The sequence below is a fragment of the Hypanus sabinus genome, chromosome 9, assembly GCF_030144855.1.
Source record: "Hypanus sabinus isolate sHypSab1 chromosome 9, sHypSab1.hap1, whole genome shotgun sequence".
Lineage (NCBI taxonomy): Eukaryota > Metazoa > Chordata > Chondrichthyes > Myliobatiformes > Dasyatidae > Hypanus > Hypanus sabinus.
The window spans coordinates 29544369-29564044 of NC_082714.1; the positions used below are offsets into that span (position 1 = coordinate 29544369).

The 19676-nt window shown below is 41.2% G+C and overlaps 1 protein-coding gene across 2 annotated transcripts in view; it reads right to left on the minus strand.

Moving 5' to 3' along the window:
* Nucleotides 1-19676, minus strand: part of clec19a (C-type lectin domain containing 19A) — a 47605-nt gene that overhangs the window by 20268 nt on the left and 7661 nt on the right. For both annotated transcript variants that reach the window (XM_059979386.1, XM_059979385.1), the window contains exons 2-4: nucleotides 13958-14135; nucleotides 6331-6424; nucleotides 636-768 (exon numbers count right to left, since the gene is read on the minus strand). In XM_059979386.1, the coding sequence (XP_059835369.1) occupies nucleotides 636-768; nucleotides 6331-6424; nucleotides 13958-14135 (405 nt within the window). The remainder of the gene's footprint in view (nucleotides 1-635; nucleotides 769-6330; nucleotides 6425-13957; nucleotides 14136-19676) is intronic.

A 19676-nucleotide genomic window follows, 5' to 3' on the forward strand; every position in this document is an offset into this window, starting at 1 on the left:
TTACAGTTTCTATTTCTCTGATTTTAAACCTTCATCACAATTAATTCCTTCTCCTTTCACCAGTTAATGCTGCATATTAATAGTAGAAAACATCTTAAGTGACCTAGAAAAATTGCACATAACATGTTTACACCATTTAGGTTATCAAAAAGAATACTGATATTTTTTGAATTATTTCAAAGCATGAAAGATTAGCCTCGAATGTACTTAATATGTGGACAACAGAACCCCAGAATTTCATATTCTTTACATGGGTACTACTTTCTCCTGATTTTCCTTTTTCTGTAAGAATTGTTCTTATATCCTTAAATTCTAAAGCCAAGCTAAATTAGTATCAATCTCATCCTATTTTTCCCCTACAATTAATGGTATAAACTCTGCTTTTGTCTACACATTTATGACTAATTACACAGATTCTCTGCTGAGAGTGATGTAAATAACAGGTCCATTTTATTCTCAGATCCTACACCCAAGATGCTGGACCTAAGAACATTGTATAAGTCTCCTTAAAAGGGAAATGCAATAATACAAGATTACAAAAGTCCTATTCTGAATGTTGTATCATTTCTTTCCCAGTAGAAGCATGCATCACTAAACATTATATCACAGAAATGCACATATTAGAAATATCATACCACTGTTTTGCCGGAACCATATTTGCACACAATCCTCCTCTTCCTGTATCAGCTGGGTCCCATCATCTGGTTGGTTGCCATCCCAGTAATTGTAGTCATATGTTGTCCCATCAGTCCACTCAAAACTGCCTTCCTGAATATTTTAAACAGAATTTGATTAAAAAAAAAGTAATATGTTAATCATTAATTATTGCTTTCAAAAGATGGGCCAAAAATTTCACATTCTTATTTGGTTTCTTTCCAAATCAAGCCAGCCAGCAAATATTAATCCCTACAATTTAACAAGAATGTGGTTCATCTAAATGAAACTACATCTATGTGCAGTAATCCTTCATCGCCCTCTTACCTATTTGTCTCTAAAAATAACGAAAGATTATGCTTCCATCAGCCTTTGAGGAAGAGACTAGCCTCAGTAGCTACCTTAGAACCCACACAATGGAGCAGGTTCACTCACTGATCCAAAAATAAATCTATTTAATCAGATTTTTAAAACCCCATTTACTCTGAAAAGGGAGCAGTTAAAAAGACAACATTAGTCAGCATTATTTTTCCTCAGAGATTTGTGACCCACTGTACCCTGAAGCATGCCCTCACTCATGAACCTGGGCTCCTCTGGGTAGATAAAGTGCCAAGGTTTAGGCCACCTTTTACTGTTGATTTGCCACATTTCACATTTTCCTGTTCACTGCTGCATTGCAGGTGATCCTGAACACCATACTCAAGGAAAAGCAACTTCATTTACTTTCCACTCAATACACAGGAGCGGGCAAAATTTTTCCAAGTGCAGAAATTTTATAGACTTCCTGGCATCCACTCACCAGGAGCCCTGTCTGCAGCCATGGAAGACTTTTTTGCACCAAGGATATCCTGTGGACACTGTTCTTCATCATTCTGTCTTTGACCTCCCGGAGAATGTTCTCTCAAATCATGCATTATTGCCAGAATCATGTTTTACTGACTTGTATGATGTAAAATTTATTGTTTAGCAGGAGTACAGTGCAAAGATATATTATTACAAATTACAAAATAAACAGTACAATTTACCAAGGTACAAACATCTAGAAGTATTTACCAAGAAGCATGTGGAAGATAGGCGATCAGTGCTGAGTGTATTGATACGTTAGGGCCAAGGAGGGGGTAGTCTTTGGTCTCTTGAAGATCATTAAGGTGACAAGTACTCAGGACCTGATGGGATATACCCTAGGTTATTGAGAAAGGCAAGAGAACAGATGGCTGGGACCTTGAAACATATCTTTGTGTCCTTTTTAGCCATGGGTGAGGTCCCAGAGGACTAGCAATTAGTTAATATTTTTCCATTATTCAAGAATCAAATCAGGGATAACCCTGGAACCTATAGACGAGTGAGCCTCACATTAATAGTAGGGAAATTACTGGAGAGAATTCTTGGGGATAGGATTTATGAGCATTTGGAAACCCACAGTCTAATTAGGTTGAACCAGCTTGGCCTTGTACAGGATAAATTATGTCATACTAACTCAATTGAGTTTCTTGATGAGGTGATGAGAGTAACTGATGAAGGTAGAGCTGTGGATTTGTCTGTATGGATTTTAGTAAGGTGCTTGAAAATTTGGGATCTCAAGGGATGCTTATCCAGAGATTAAGATGCATGGGATCCATGGTGAATTAGGTGTTTGGATTCAGAACTGCCTTGCCCAGAGAAGGCAGAGGGTGGAAGTCGAAGGGACTTATTCTAGCTGGAGGTCTGTGATTAGAGATGTTCCACAGGGATCTGTACTGGGACCTCAGCTGTTGGTGATGTATATAAATGACCTGAATGAAAACGTAGATGGGTGAGTTAGTAAGTTTGCAGATGATACGAAGATTGGTGGTGTTGTGGATAGCATAGAAAACTGGTAAAGAATACAATGATTTGTACACATGGGCAGAGAAATGGCAGATGGAGTTCAACCCAACCAAATGTGAAGTGCTGAACCTTGGTAGATCAAACACAAAGAGACAGCATACTGTTAAGAGCAAGATCTTTAACAGTTTTGATGAGCAGAGGGATCTTGAGGTTTAAGTTCACAGCTCCCTGAAAGTGGCTATACCCGTTGATTGAGTGGTTAAAAAGACATTATGACATGCTTGTCTTTATTTGTCGAGGCACTGAGTTCAAAAGGCAGGTAGTTACGTTGCAGCTTTATAAAATACCAGTTCAGTCGCATCTGGAGTATTGCGCACAGTTCTGATTGCCCCATTATAGGTAGAATGTCAGGGCTTTGGAAAGAATGTAGATCTGATTTACCAGGATGCTGCCTGGGTTAGAAAGCGTGTGCTATAATGAAAAGGTTGCACAAATTTGGGTTGTTTACTCTGGAGTGTCGGAGGCTGAGGGGATATCTGATAGATGTTTATAAGGTTATGAGAGGCAGACAGTATCTCTCCCCCCTCCCCACAAGGGTTGAAATGTTTAATACCAGATGATATGTATTCAAGATGAGAGGGGTAATCTTCAAAGAGATACGAGGGACAAGTTTATTTCCCCCACGCAGTGAGCCTGGAATGCACTGCCTGTGTTGGTGGTAGAGGCAGAATGACTAGAGATGTTTAAAACATGTTTAGATAGGTGCATGAATGGAAGGAAAATGGAAGGGTATGGATGTTGTGTAGTCAGAAGAGATTAGTCCTGCTGCTGCCTGCAAGAAATTTGTACATTCTCCTTGTGGCCATCTTGGTTTCCTCCAGTTTCCCCGCACAGTCTAAAGATGCAAGGGTTGGTAGGTTAATTGGTCATTGTACATTGTCCCATCATTAGGCCGGGATTGTATCGGGGGGTTGCTGGGCAGCATGGCTCAAAGGGCCAGAAGGGCCTACTTCACACTGTATCTCAATAAATAAATGAACAAGCAAACGATTAATTTGATTGGCTCATCACAACATTGTGGGCCAAAAGGTTTCATCTAGTGCTGTACTCTTCGATGTTCTGGAAAAAAGGAATAATGAGATTGGTTCATGAACCTATGAACACTTTCATAAACTTGATGGTGGAGAAGAACAACCTGTTTGTAAATTATTAAGTGTGGGTCTTCAGGCTCCTGTACCAATACAGGACGGTACACTGCTAGGTAGCACCTGACTGGAAAGCTGCTTCTCATGGTTGTTTACTCTTCAAGAGTTGACTGAAAAAGATCACACCTATCGTTGTTGCAGTAACACCCATTTGCTTGCTCTGTGAATCACACATTCAATGTTCTTGCTCTATATGAGAGTTTCACAAATGGTGCTAGGGTGACTCACAACATTGCTTGGAGTAATTTCTGGGCCACTATCAATCAGGCAACTACTAAGGAAGCTAATGTAATATTCAATACTATTCCTCCACCACCAAATCAATCAACTGGTCACCTGTCCAACTGTGGTATTAAGAGTATTGATACACACATTTGTCCACATAATGGAATTCACTGGCCTAGAAACAGCAGTTTTCTGATAAACATGCACTCTGCGTTTTGTTTTCAAGGCATGCTACTTTGGTTGTGAACTGGATCACTGTAATATTACTTCTTTGTAGAACATGGACGAATTCGGAATAAAGGAGCACGATCTTCAACTTGGAGCCGGGTCCATTCATGTATGAAATCAGGAATTAGTTTTGTATACAAAGTGCTGTGGAAACACAGAGGGCTCTTCCCAAAAAGACAGTGCAGATTCAATTGAAAATTTCAAGCCAGATGGTAAGATTTATTTTATTAAGGAACTTGGAATGAAAATTAATTGAAGTATCATCATGGATCGATGAAAAAAAATCATTGAAGTGGTTAAATGTCCAGTTAGTTAAACCTTTAAGGGCAAGAGAAATCATGGTGCCCTGCACAAGAGGTGCAAACAACAACCTAAGCAGCAGCTCTCTCAGGCAAATAGAGGTCAACCTGTGACAGAGACCACTGATCCATGGAGCAGCCAACAGTTCTGAGGAATCTAGAAGAGCAACTGCCGAAGAGAAGATGCAGGAAGGATTCTACTACTCAAGCACCCACATTCCAGTTGTTCCGTGTCCCAAATGTCCCAGAGTCATCAGATCCAGAATTGGCCTCTACAGTCACCAACAATCGTGCCATTGCTCCTGAGGACTCTTCTTCCCTCCTGATCTTCACTAGCGAAGAACTAGCCATCATCACTTAAACCTTTATTGATTTCTTCTGAAGGCTCTTATTAGTTTCTTGGTTATGGATTATTCTTGGGTCTTCCCCCCCCCCCCCCCCTTTCATTTTTGGCTATTGTGCATTTTTCAAATAAACCAGAGCTACTTATCCAAAAAAAAGTAACAATTCACCTTTGGTCCAAAACAGGAAAAATATCATCATCTTCTGGTCATCTCAGCTCTTGCAATTCCATTGAATTTAGCCCCTGCTCTACTCGCATTATACTTATGACTGTGAGGCCAATGCCACATTTACGTTTGCCGACAACACCGCAAATGTTGGCCGAATCCAGGGTGATGACAAATCCGCATATAGAAGAGAGATTGAAAACCTAGCTGAATGGTGCCACAACAAAAACCTCCTACCCAACATCAGCAAAACCAAAGAGGTGATTATAGACTAGAGGAGAAAACCAGCCATCTATGTGCCAGTCCTCAATAGGGAAATGGAGGAAGAGAGTCAGCAAGTTTAAATTCCTTGGTGCTTTCACTTCAGTGATCTGTCCTGGGACCAGCACACAAGAGCCATTACAAAGAAGGCACAACATCACCTCTACTTTCGTGAAAACTTGCGCAAATTTTGGCCTGTCATCCAAAACTTTAACAAACTTCCAAAGATGCAAAGTGGCAAGCACCCTGGTTGTTTGCACCACTGGCTGGTGTGGAAGCCCCAACGCTCAAGAATGTAAAAGCCTAAAAAAAAAATTAACAGGTACAGCCCAGTCCATCACAGGAAATGCCCTCCCCATTGAGCATGTCTACAAGGAGTGCTGCTACAAGGGAAAACAGATTTCATTAAGGACCCCCACCATCCAGGCCATGCTTTCTTCTTACTGCTGCTGTCAGAAAAGAGGTACAGGAGCATTAGATCCCACACGGCCAGGTTCAGGAACAATTATCACCCTTCAACCTTTCGGCTTCTGAACCAGCGTGGACAGCTTCAGTCAACTCAACACTGAACCAATTCCACAACCTATGGACTCACTTTCAAGGACTCTATCACTCACGTTCTCAGTATTATTTCTTATTAGTTTTATTTTGTGTTTGCACTGTTTGTCTTCATTTGCACATTGGTTGTTTGTCGGTCTTTGTGTGTCGTATTTCATTGATTCTATTGTATTTCTATGCTTACAAGAAAATGAATGATCTATATGTACTTTGATAATGAATTTACTTTGAAATTTGAAGTCAATTAAACTGTATGGGAAAAGGTGAGTATAGATGGCAGCTAGTACTTTCACGTCCATTTAGCACCAATTACCAATGACATGTCTTCCTTCCATGTGTTTCCTTTAAAATACAAGTTTCTACAAGAGGGAAAATCTCAAGTATTGGAGGACCTGTCACTCAAAATTAATTAAGATACGAAAACAAACCATTATTGACACCATCTCCATTGTAACTTTTGGGTCAATAAGAATAATAGAGAGGCCTACAAGCGTCAATTATCAAAGTTTATATTCCATGATACAATGTTGCAAGGTCACCTAAACAACTTTTTGAAATTGCCACGATATTACAAAATGGACTTACCACTCTTCTGTCATGGAGTCCTATCCAAATATCAGTAGGAATTCCAGGAACTCGACTGTTAACCAAGTCATAAACAAACACGTTCTCTTCCCAGCTAGTAAGAGTAAGGCAAAGAGTTAAGTTAAAATAATGTTAGTGTACGTGTAATTGCTTTTGTTTCTTTTTCATCATTATCTTCCTCCTTCGCTGTGGTCCTTTTCCACAGTGGATCTTTAGGTGAGTATGATTGAGCAAGCAGCATTCCATTTGATTAAGGAAGCAGAGCTTTAAAGATTGGCTTTATTTGTCATATGTACATCAAAACATTCAGTGAAAGGCATCATTTTGCGTCCATGGATTGCGCTGGTCACAGCCCACGTGTGTCGCCATGAACAGCGCTTGCCCACAACTTACTAACCCTAAACTGTACATCTTTAGAATGTGGGAGGAAACCAGAGCACAGAGAGAAAACTCATTCGGTCACCAGGGGAATGTACAAACTCCTTTCAAATAGTGGAGAATCGAATCCCAATCAGTGATCGTTGGCCTTAAAGTGACTGTGAATACCCCCACCGCAGCTCTTAAAAAGAACTTTTTAAAAACTCAACAATTACCTGCCCTGCTTTTGTGCCCCAATCCTGAAAATTATTTTGCTGGAACTGTAATTAATGTAGGTGCATTTGTAGGTCTGTGGTGGTTATCTGGGATGTCAGAGAGATGATACGGTTTCACCGTAATCTACCACCAACAAGATGCTGACAACTTTCATTGCTTGCTGCAAGAAAAGCTAAATGCCTCCCCATGAACTGCCTAGACTTGTGAGGCGAGATACTTAGAAGGTGGGAAACAATTGTAATTCCTGTACTAAACCGTACATTGGATCCTAAGGTTGTCATAGCTGGGGTGGTAGTGGTGATAAGTTCCCACTACCTAAAAAGTGCTCCAAATAATGTGTGTCTCTAACAACCTCTGACAACCAAGTCCAACTCTTGGCCTTCATATGTGGCTGAGCGACTAGGCCCAGCAGAACTGTTTCTGCTGAAAAGAGAAGGGGCAAATGTTGACCACTGGCACCTCAAAACCAGTTGCTTCGGGCAGGTGGGGCTTGTCAGCCTTGGACAGCAGCCTGCCTAGGAGAAGGAAAACTGATTTTCAACCTCTGCTGCCCACGGGAAAGGCTTCAGGAGTAATCCCCAAGGAAGAAATCCTGAGCCGGGGTCCCTAAGGCAGTTTGATGTTACTTACAACTTCATTGGCAACCTCTGTGACAAAATTGGTGCCAAGCCGTATCAGTGCTTGCTTCTCCCTTGGACTACATCAGTGACATGGAGAAGGGGAACCTGCTGCATGGGCGATGGCAGGTTCTTCAAATTGTTCCGCCCAGGCTTGCACCCCGGAGAGGACACAGTCCACCACAGGCACAAACCCATGATTGATGACTGCCAACCAAACTGTGTTAATTGAATAACCATAGCATCAACAGATTAGACCCATGTATTGTTTTCATTTACAAGGCCTTGCAATCTTACATTGAAAAAAATACAATATTTTTGATTCGCAAAGGGGTAAACTAAAATGGAAGACAGAAAACAACGTTGCACAGAGAAATGAAGAAGAGAGCAGTTGCTAGAAATCTAAAATAAAAAGGAATATTCAAGATGTACCAGAATCCCAGCCCCAAGAATCCAAGATGAGCTCATCAGATTTAACCTCAGTCCTAACACTGCTGAGACCAGAACTGTCCAGTGCATCAGAATCAGATATATTATCACTGCCAATTGCCATGAAATTTGTTTTTGTGTTAGCGATACAGCACAAGTCCTTAAAAAACACAGGTTACAATATAGAATACAAATGAAGCAAATGAGGAATTAGTGCTCATGGGTTTATGGATCATTCAGGAATCTGATAGCAGAGGGGTAAGAAGCTGGTCTCAAGACATTACAGTGCATCTTTCCTATAGCTGCACCTTAATGTAGCAATAAGAGGGCATGTCACTGATGGTGAAGTATGGATGGCTGTGTGTGGTTTTCTGTTTAATTACAACAATGCCAGCAGTGTCCTGCTGTAAATCAATTTAAGATGCCCTGCAGCACATTTCCCATTCTCACTTCAGCATCCTCCGGGGATTTTAATCTATTTCAAATAACAAGTTGTGAAGTCTGAGCAGAAAACGTTACATAGCTGCTGGCAGACTGTTGTAGAGAAACTGAAGTCATTAATTGGAAGAAACAAGGAATCTGCAGTATTGGACGGCTTGGTCCGATAACATTAGTTAAGTTGTACAAGCCAGCTGTATGGGTGCCAAGCTGCATGGGTCCTAGTGCCCTTCCCTTGGACAACATCGGTGGCGTGGAGAGGGGAAGGCCTGCAGCTTGGGCAACTGCCGGTCTCCCATGCAACCCTGCCCAGGCCTGCGCCCTGGAAAACTCCAGGCACAGATCGACGGTCTCTCAAGACCGACAGATGCCATCACCACAAGCCAGTGGACACACCTTTGTGGGAGAGTACAAGCTGTCTGCATTGTCCGGTGAAATTTCTCATCCTCAGGCAACAAGGATGCACAAGAAATAGCTGAAATTGCTTGTAAAGCATATCAGACTTGAGTAAAAGAAAATAGAGGAAATTAAGCAATCCAACAGCCAAAATGATAAAATGTGCTCAATACATTGTGTACTCACATAACCTGATACTTAATTTCATGCAGAATTCAACTAAGCCCCATTTAAAATTACTTTTACACAAAGGGTGCTAAGATACCCAACATTAATTATAGTTCTGACAACATAACAAAGGATAAAATGCTCAGCAGGTAAACACCTTGTTTTTGAAAAGTTCTTATTGAAATTAAAGGTGGAGATCATCAGAATGATAGAGAGTTTCAGAGCAAAGTCTTGCTGATGGCAGCTAATCAGTCTGAGGGAGGTGGAAATAGAGGGAATGCAATGTAAAAGAAACCTGTACTGCAAAGCACAGCAGTTGTTGCGAAGCTAAAATAGGAGAAAATGCTGGGAAAAAAACCACCAGGTTAGGCTGGATCAGTAGTGAGAGAAAAACTACATTACATAAGCCTTGACCAGGGATTGAAAAGTAATAACATGCATCACAACAGGTTAGATAAAACACAAACAGGAAAGGCAGGCTATCTGAAATTGCTAAAGTCAATATTATGCCCTGAGGTCTGCAATGTGCCTAAAGAGCTCTTACGAAGGGTCTCTGCTAGAAACATCAACTGTTCATTTCCCTCCATGCTCCTGACTTGCTGAGTTCATCCAGCATTTTGTATGTAGTGCACGGAACACAATGTGCTGTCCCCTCAACCTTTATGATATAATATATAAAACAGTATAGGAAAGAAAGACAGAGGCGCAACAGTAGGAATGTGAATGAGAATTTTTTAAAGAAGCAGGAAACTGAAAGCTCAGGGTCAGCTGTGTGAACTGGACAGAGGAGCTTCTGCAAAGTGTTTACCCAGCCTGTGTTTGTTTTCTCCATCGTAAACAAGATGACATCATGAGCAATGAACACTGCACATTTAAATAGAAGTAACACATGCACGTCACTGCCTTGACTGTGTGGGTTCTGGGATGATGAAAAGAAGCAAAAGTCACATTTCCTGCAAATGTGTTGGAAGGTTCCGTGGGAAGGGGAGTTGGAAGATTGACCTAGAGCACCATAGGTGCAATGAAAGGCGTGGGGAGGAGAAAATGGGTCCGGTAGTCCCAACTCATTCAGATAATGGCAACTGTGGAAGATGATTTACTGAATGTAGAGACTAGTGGGATGAAAGGCAAGGATGTGAGGAAGGATGCTGGTTGTCAGTGGGAAGTGGGGCGAGAAGGTGGGGAGCGGAACAGGCAGTTGGGAACTATATCAACCACTATGGAGAAGCAGCAACAGTCTTAAAAGGCTGGTATTGCTGGGAAAATGACAGTTTCGGAATGGATGCAACTGAGCCAGAGAGCATGGAATAGAATCCATACAGGAAGCCGAGTGGAGGAGGTGTTGCAAAGTAACTGGGGAATCTGTCAGCCTGTCATGGTAATTGGCTGCTAACTCGCTTTCTGAAATGGAGATTAGGGAATCATGAAAAAGGAGGTTAAGATGGACCATATGAATACAAGGGCCGAGTGGAGGTTGGCAGCAAGACTGATGAAATTTCTAAGTTCTGAGGGCAAGCAAGTAGTTGCATCAATGCAGTCAATCGCTATACTGAAATTGAAGGGGTGGGAAATGATTGTTCAACAACGTGATCACGATTGGATATTTCCAGTGCACCCCTGATTTGGAGTAAATGAGTGGTATTGCTGAACTATGATTAAAATTGTTTAATTAGCATTAATAACCAATCAGGACTCTCTCTCAGATGATGTCAATCCATATCATTCATTTTCTTTTTATTTTCACCCCTTCACAAATATTCCTTTTGTTCCCAACACAACTCTATTCTTCTCCAAGTTAAAATATGTCTATCCAAGAGCTGACAGAATGCCATTACCTTAATATGTTAATTCCGTTCCTCTCTCCACATATGCTACCTGACCTGTTGAATAGTTCTAGAATCGTCCATTCTTATTTAACACATTTTAGCCGTTCCATTGATTTGTAGTAGTTTTTGAAAATTTCAGAAATAGTCAGTTTTGGCAGATTTGACATTCAGCTATATTAGCTTAGGCTCCAGTGAAAGTTTTTTCTTCAGGTGTTAATAGCACGACCTGTCCAGTGCTAAACCTCTCCCTCCACAATTCCCTACCTGCCAAAGGCACAAGACCCAAACAGTTATGAATGAGAAACAGCGTGTCACTGGTGGACCAGCAACTTACTACCGGCAGGGAATTCTGGCCCTGTGTTTTGTCAGACATTAAAAGCAGATAAGCCTGACAGAAGGTGGGATGTTGCGATGAAGCAAACTGACACCAAATGCTGCCAGACTCTTGGCTGTCAACAGCGGATCATATACCAAGATATACGAAAAAGACTTCAGCACCGCCAAGTGCTCTCTGAATGTGACAAAATCCTTAATGTCTGGTGAAAGCCCTAGTTTACAGCACCCACAACGGTGAACCAACTATGAACTTTATGGTGCCAGCAGGCCTACACAGCCCCATTCATCCTGGTGAAGCCATTCCAACGGGCAAGCCTCGGAAGAGTAGGAACAATTGTTTAATCAAGTGACAAAGCAATGCAGGCTAGAGGAATTTAAAAGTGAATCATCTCAAGCAGTTGGATATCATGCATAATCTGTAGTGTAGAGAGATGACAAGTGATTCATCACTACTCAGGTAGTGTTGTATGGAAATCCAGCCACAAGGTGGGGAATCTGAGAAATTTGTTGCCACAGACAGCTGTGAAGGCCAAGTCAATGGCTACTATCAAAGCGTAGTTTGATAGGTTCTTGGTTAGTCAGGGTGTCAAAGGTTTTGCGGAGAGGGCAGGCGAATGAGGTTGAAAAGCCATAATAGAATGGCAGAGCAGACTCGATGAGATGAATAGCCCAACTCTACCTTACGGTCTTAAGCAAAGAGAAATAACTGAACCAGATAGTCCTTCTAATTAGCATCAATAGAAATCATGGATAAGCAGGAGGCAGAGGGTTTGTTGGATATTGAGATGGAGAGCAAGTGTTCTCGATTGCTCTCAATCCCTGCTGCTGTCACCCACTGGTACAAGCTCCACTGAATCAATGTTGGTGCTAATTATAGGTTGAAGGACAGGTTAGGCCAGAAGGTTAGATCTGTGATCATCAATAGTCACAGACAAAGGAATAGACACATTTAAAACAAAACACAAAATCTGACAGTGAGCCACAAAGATTTTATTGGAAATCAACAAAAGGCTGAGGCAAGATTTTAAAACTTGTTCTGAAAGCGGAAAATAAAGTAGATAGGATTAGGAGAGTAATTGCAGAGTTCATAGTCTTGGCAAAGTACAAGCATCAATCTGAGAACGTGCAACATCAACATTATCCCGTCTCTCAGCATTAAATAAAATATTCCGCTTCCCTGTTTTGCTTTTGAGCATAGGGGTCATGACAGAGATACATCTTCCACTAGCCACTCAGCTGCCCCTGAAACACTCAGTCATTCCACATCCACCTGCAGCTGATTGGTTTTAACGGGATGTGTACTTGATCAAAATAGATAACTTCATATCTCCACATGATGTTGTCCACTCAGCCAGTATGCCTATATACTCTGGAAGTCTCTTTACCTCCCTACTCATCCTGCTTAACTTGTATCATGAGCAAACTTCAGAACCCAATATTTTCTGATCAACAGTCCACAATCAGCGAGGAAAGGCAGCAACATCTCCACTTTGATCATCCTCAACAATGGTGTCGCACTACTCTACTCCCTATACACTCATAACTTTAAGGCCCGATTCTGCTCCAAGTCCATCTACAAGTTTGCAGAGGATACCACTGTAGTTGGCCACACCTCAAATAATGATGAGTCCAGAATATAGGAAGGAGATAGATTGCTCAGTGATATGATGTTGTGACAATGACGTTTCCCTCAATGTCGGTTAAAAAAGACATAGCTGGCCATCGACTTCAGGAAGAGGGCAATGCACGTGCTTCTGTTTAGTGGTGTTGAATGTGAAGTGTTCTGGTCCAACCATGTTGTTGACACCGTGCCAAGAAAGCTCCCAGTGCCTCTACTTCCTCAGGAGGCTAAAGAGACTTAGCATTCTCTCTTTGGTCAATGCACCATAGAATACATCCTATCCAGACAGAACAGTAAAAATGCTCTGCTCTTGACCACGTACAGCCTGTGGCGTTCGAGTTTGGAGTTAAGCTGCAGTGTCCTCTGTAAGAAGTTTGTACATCCTTTCCGTGAGCGTGTGCGTTTCCTCCCATATTCCAAAAACATACCAGTTTATTGATTAATTGTTTTTTGGAAATAGTCTAGTGATTAGAACAGGGTTCAATATATGGGTTGCCTGGCAATGCAGCTTGTTGAGCTGGAAGGGGCTCTTCATGTTATATCTCTAAATAAAATAAATGTCTACCTACCTATGTGAAAGATATCAAGTAGTAACAATCACAAAGAGAGAGACACTTATAAGTTAATGTGCACAACACTTACAAATTGGCCTGTGCTCACTCTCTCTGTTTCATAGTTTTGGCACCAAACTTCTAAGGTTTAAATATAAAACACTTATGCTTTAGTGTAAGGTCTCAAACATCAGCAATATTTCATTTGTGTGTTACATGTTTATTTCAGCACAAACATAAAGAGAAATAATAGCTGTGACCTTTGCTGTGACACCTTTCACCATCTTTACTTTCGCACACAACATCTTTTCATGAAGAGAATTCGATTTCCAATGATCCGTGTCACCTTCAATTTCGTGGAAACTCTTCAACCCAAATTAAATATACTTGATATCAAATACTTTTCAGCTGCTCAAAAGAAGCCTGCATGTTGAAGGTTTAAGTAACTCCAGGCACATTTAAGTCTTAATTCTTCACAAGCTTATGTCACCACAAATTAGTTAATGTCTTTGTTTCCTGTATTTCAATACAGGAAATAAAGTTTCCTGATGAATTACAGATCACGTTCCTGGTCATACACATTTGACGAAGAACTTCAATTTTAAAAGTGTATACTTATTGACATACCCCATCTAAACAGGTGTGATTTACCTATGAATAGATGCTAATTTTGCTGATCTAAGTCCATTTGAAAACTCAGCACAATACAGGTCAGCTTCCGCCCAGTTTTTGGTCTCAGGAAAGAAGCGGAAACAGTATCCATTGAATTCTGTCCAGAAGAGAGGGCAGGAATAGGCTGGAATGGCTCCTGTGAGACGAAGAGGCAATTCTGCAATAACACAAAAGTCACAATCAGCAATTCAATCCAAATAATTCAATTCCATGTAAGACATGTCCTTTCCAATACTCTGCATGCATTTCAAAATAACCCATAACAAAATACTGGTTATAATTGGAGCTATTATTGCACTGAAAACTTGCCTGAACCTCAATCATAAGGAATGGCATGTGGGATTCAAGCAGATTGAGCCAGCAGTTATAATGGATAACCTGTATTGCGTGCCCCCCCCACCCCCCCATCATTAGCCATTGGACTTTTCTACATTAGATGGACATGTCATCAAACAGAAGTGATTAATGTTTCTGGATAGCTCAAGTCATCTTCAAGGATTGAACTTCTAAGAAGGCTGCCTGGATGCTACAGAACACAGCACTTACGGATTTTTGCCCATTTTCTCTTAGCTTTAGAAATCAGCCACATTCCTTGAGACTATACAACTGGCTTTATAAACTGACTTTAAGATGGAGAGCAGTAATCATCTGAAAACAGATGCCATAGAAGGTGTTTTGTAATAGGTAAACAAAAATAAGATACCAAAGATGGGGCAAGGTGTTGATGGTGGTGTGAAAGAAGGACACACACACACACACACACACACACACACGTCAGAATAATTGGTAGAAATGGGAGACAGCTGAAGTTTGCAGAAAAGGACATGGGGAGAAGGGAGTTTCACTGTGAAGTTAGGAACTTCAATTAAATGCAATGCACTGAGAAGCTTGTAGTTAATGTAGCTCAAAGAATAAATGTGATAGGCAAGAGAAACATTGTGGGAGTAGATGCAGAGGGCAGAACTTTCAGTGGGCTCGAACAGAGCAGGTGAATATTACTGGAATTCAAAGGCAAGACTGCTACCATCAGGAGGGAGGCACACACAAGACCATGTCTACGAACAGTTATTACACCTCAGCCATTAGGCTCCCAAACCAGTGTGGAATGGGGTGGCACAAAAGCGAAGTTGGGTCGCCATGGTAGCGTAGTTCTTTTACAGTATTGAACTGGGTTCAATTCCCGCTATTGCCTGTAAGGAGTTTGCACATTCTCCTCGTAACCATGGGGGTTTCCTCCGGGCGCTCCGGTTTCCTCCCAAAGTCCAAAGTCATAGCATTTGATAGGTTAATTCCCATGATTAGGCTAGAATTAAATTGGGGGGGGGGGGGGGGGGTTGCTGACCAGCGTGGCTCAAAGGGCCAGAGGGGTCTCTGTATTGTCTCTCAATAAACAACAAATAAACCTCACTCACCTCAACACTGAACTGATTCCACAACCTATCGACTCACTTTCAACTAACTCATGATCTCAGTATTACTTATTTATTATTTTTAACTTTTTTATTTGCATAGTTTGCTTTTTTGCACATTGTCAATCTTCATTTGTGTGCAGTTTTTCATTGATTCTGTTGTATTTCTTCGTTCTACAGTGAATGTCAACAGGAAATTGAATCTCAAGGTACTATATGGTGACATTTACATATTTTGATAATAAATTTACTTTGAACTTTGAAACTATATACATCAGAAATAGATGGGTTCAGACGGGTGATGTAACAGTAAGCAGTTTTACCAAGGACTATTGTCAGATCAACATAGTGGCTCTTTTTGCTGAAGAACGTTAATGAGGAATCAGATGAAATTTTACAGAGTGGTTCTCAATCATGTTGAGTTTAAGTGCTGCACCAGAGTTACCTGTTTTATTAGATTTGTAGCTTGCCGTAATTGGATTTGATTTCTTTAATTTCAGGGCGCATGCAATATTTGCGTAATTAGCCTGATACTTTCAAAATAAAACAAGAGTCAGAGATAATAAATTCTTCAATGTAAATTTTTCCGCTCAAAACTGTGTATACTTCCACCCCCATAACAATACTTAGCAGTGACCAGCTGCTGCTGAATTTATAACAAGAAATACAACATATCACATTTTAAAAGCAAGTCAAGATTACTCATCATACACATTTCAAGACACAAGCAACTAGAACCAAAAGATTAAAAAAATAAATTACTGGGTGGGGAAGTGGATTCTACAATAAACATATTGATATGGCAAGATTTAAGATAACACTGAATTCAATTCTGGCAGCAGAGACAATTCAACCATGATTACCAAAATAAACATTAATGTGTGAACTCAAACATTGTATCCCAATGGGATTCAAGTAGGCAAATTATTGCACTTCATCTTGTTTTGGATTGGAAATTCTTTCATCCTTTTATGAGTGAAAGGTTAGAAATAGGAGAGACTGGATACAAATTGTAAAATTAGCTTTAGCAAGAATTGTGGTCATTTCACTGCCATTAAGAAGGCAAGAAGCACCGGAGGATAGCTATTAACTATTTTACATAAATACAGGAAACGCTCAAGCAGGCTGGAGAAAAATGAGCTAGTGTTTCCAATCAAGGTCCTCTCCTAAAAACTGGGAAATGTCAGAAATAACAAGCTTCAAGAAGCGGAGAAAACGAGTAGGGTTGACAGAAGGTGAAAGACGGGGTGGAAGGCCAAAGAGGAACAGTAATACAAGGTGAGAGATGGTAAGCAAGCAGTTAAAAGAATCAAGCCATTTCAAATCAGTCAAGCCAATCATGGCGTGGAGTGGCAGAGTGAACTCACAAACACGAGAAAATCTGCAGACACTGGAAATCCAAAGCAATATGACACAAAACGCTTGAGGAACTCAGTACAGCAAGGCAGCATCCATGGAAAAAAAAACAGTCAGAGACCCACAAGTGAATCTGCAGTTGCTGGAAATAAATAAAAACACAAAATGCTGGCAGAACTCGGCAGGCCAGACAGCATCTATGGGAGGAGGTAGTGACGACGTTTTGGGCCGAAACCCTTCATCAGGAGTGAAGTAACATGGGATGGTCAGAAGGGGATAAGAAGTTGGGGGAGGGATAAAGTAGAGAGCTGGGAAGTGATAGGCTGGAGGGAAATGGGCTAGGGGGAAGGTGGAGAATTATGGGAAATAAAAGAGAAAGGTAGGGCTGGGGGGGAGATTATAGCGAGGGGGGGAAAGAGAGAAAGAGAACCAGACTAAAATAATAGATAGGGATGGGGGTAAGGGGGGGGCAGGGGTATCAACGGAGGTCTGTGAGTTGAATGTTCATGCCGGCAGGTAGGAGGCTACCTAGGCGGGAGATAAGGTATTGCTCCATCGACCTGCGTGTGGCCTCATCTTGACGGTAGAGGAGGCCATGGACAGACATGGAGTGGGAGCGGTCTGTGGAATTGAAGTTTGTGGCCACAGGGAGATCCCGCCACTGCTGGAGGACTGAGCGCTGGTGTTCGGCGAAACGGTCTCCCAGTCTGTGGTGGGTCTCCCCAATGTATAAATGGCCACATCGGGAGCACCGGATACAGTATATCACCCCAGTTGACTCGCAGGTGAAGTGGTGCCTCACCTGAAAGGACTGTCTGGAGCCTGGGATGTTGGTGAGGGGGCTTGTGCGTCCAGTTGTTTTCTAAAATATTGTTTTTTCAAGTGAAACGCCATTTTGGTCCAGGCAAGGAAACTCTAGCAAGTTGCTGGAGAAACATATACGTACTGGCAAGACAGCTGTAGATTAGGACAGAATGCAGGGCAAGTGTCCTTAAAAGGAGATATACAATATCTATAGTAGTGTTTGTGAATTGTTATATTAAGATTGGAATGTAAAGAAACATTCAGTTGTATTGATAAAGGGTTTTCCACCGTCGTTGTTGACAAGTGATCTGTCTTTTCTCAGATAGCAAAACTCTTTTGGGAAAAGTAGTGTGATATGATGATGACCATTGCCTTGTATGTGGAAAGCACATATAGGAACTAAAATTCATCATTTCAAATTAGAGGCAAGACTAAAAGCTTAAGGTTTACATAGAAAATAGCATAATTCAGAAACTAATTAACACTTATGGAAGAATCCTGAAACTCTAATGATAGAAATATCACAAATGTGTAGAAACTCAGGTTTGGAGTTCCTTGTTGAAATCTCACCAATTCTACGTGATGTAAAAATGGAACATGACATAGTTCACTGATTTTATGCATTGGCATAGTAACAGCAAGGAATATAAATGTATTGCCAGTCACCCATAACGATTCTGTGGAATTCGTTGCCACAGAGGCTGCTGCGTCTTTACAACTACATATCAACGAAATAAAAGCATGCACGAGAAGGCTTTAACTGGTGTATTCACATTGCAGTGAGAGAGAGAGGGAACAATGCACATGTGGACAACAGCGCATATGCGGACAACAGATCAATAGATAGTACGGGTGCGGGGATGGGTGGGGGGGGGGGGAGGAAATCATTGTTATAAAAGAAATAGATCCGTACATCACAGAGGCCATGTCAGTGGGTATATTTAAAGCAAAGGTTGATAGGCTCTTGATTTGTAAAGGTGTCAAAGGTTATGGGAGAAGGCAGGAGAATGAGGTTGAGAGGGATAATAAATCAGCCATTATGGAATAGCAGGGCAGACTTGACGGACCAAATGGCCTAATTCTGCTCCTTACGATCTTACAAATCAGCTAACCAGTTGTGATCATCCCAATGTACTTAGCATCTCCAAAAGAAAGTAATGAATTTGGACAATGGCAGAGCTTCTCATTGAAATATCGGTTATAGTCGATTCCTGTAGCCGGCTTGAAGCCCGAGAAAGCTTTAACTGGCTTCATTATATATACCAGGAAAGCACAAGATCCTTTTTTTAAAGGTTATAAGATTTTGAAATGTATGGCGATTCCCATCAGCAGCTTTTCTACCTCAGCTTCTATGAATCTGCAGTAAAAAGTTTCTTTCTTCTGCTGCTCTAAATATGAAGGCATATAGCATGTATGTACCCACTTTGATCCATAATGAAACCTTTTGAAAATTTTAACCAATGAGCATGATACAGCCAGTTTTGGTCTTGCATACGACTCAAAAAGAGAACATCTAACAATGATAAAATGATACGTTGTGTAGATTGTATGCAAGACCACAACTGGCTGCATTATGCTCATTGGTTAGAATTTTCAGAAGGTTTCATTTTTGGAGTAAACTGGCAACATTTATGTTTAAACCAACAAAAGAAAGGTACCATGCTTTTTACTGCGGAGGTAGAAAAGAATGTGCTACGAAATGGTGAAAACTGCCTGGAAAGAAGACCCTCCACATCTATCACTGCTGACCACAAATTTGAACAATTCTTTACAATGGGATCATTTGCTATTAGAGTCTGGGATTACCCTACACAGGAGGGAGATGAGTGCCAGGTGCAAAGGGAATATTGGTTTACCAATTCTCAGGCCAGCGGCTAGTCCTACTATGTCAAGTCGAGGCTTAGGCAGTCCCTGGAGAGCTTAGTAACTGTCCTCTGGCTCCACCATCTGGTGCCAGCTCGAAATACAACATCAAGGATCAGACATGGTGTCTTGGCTACTAGCCATGAGTCAATATCCTCAGATGTGCATGGTAGTGAATATTGATCTGCCAATTCACAGTTTTCTCCCCACATATTCCCCCCTTTTACTGCCCTCTGTGCTTACTTTGCAAAACTTGCTTAAAACTG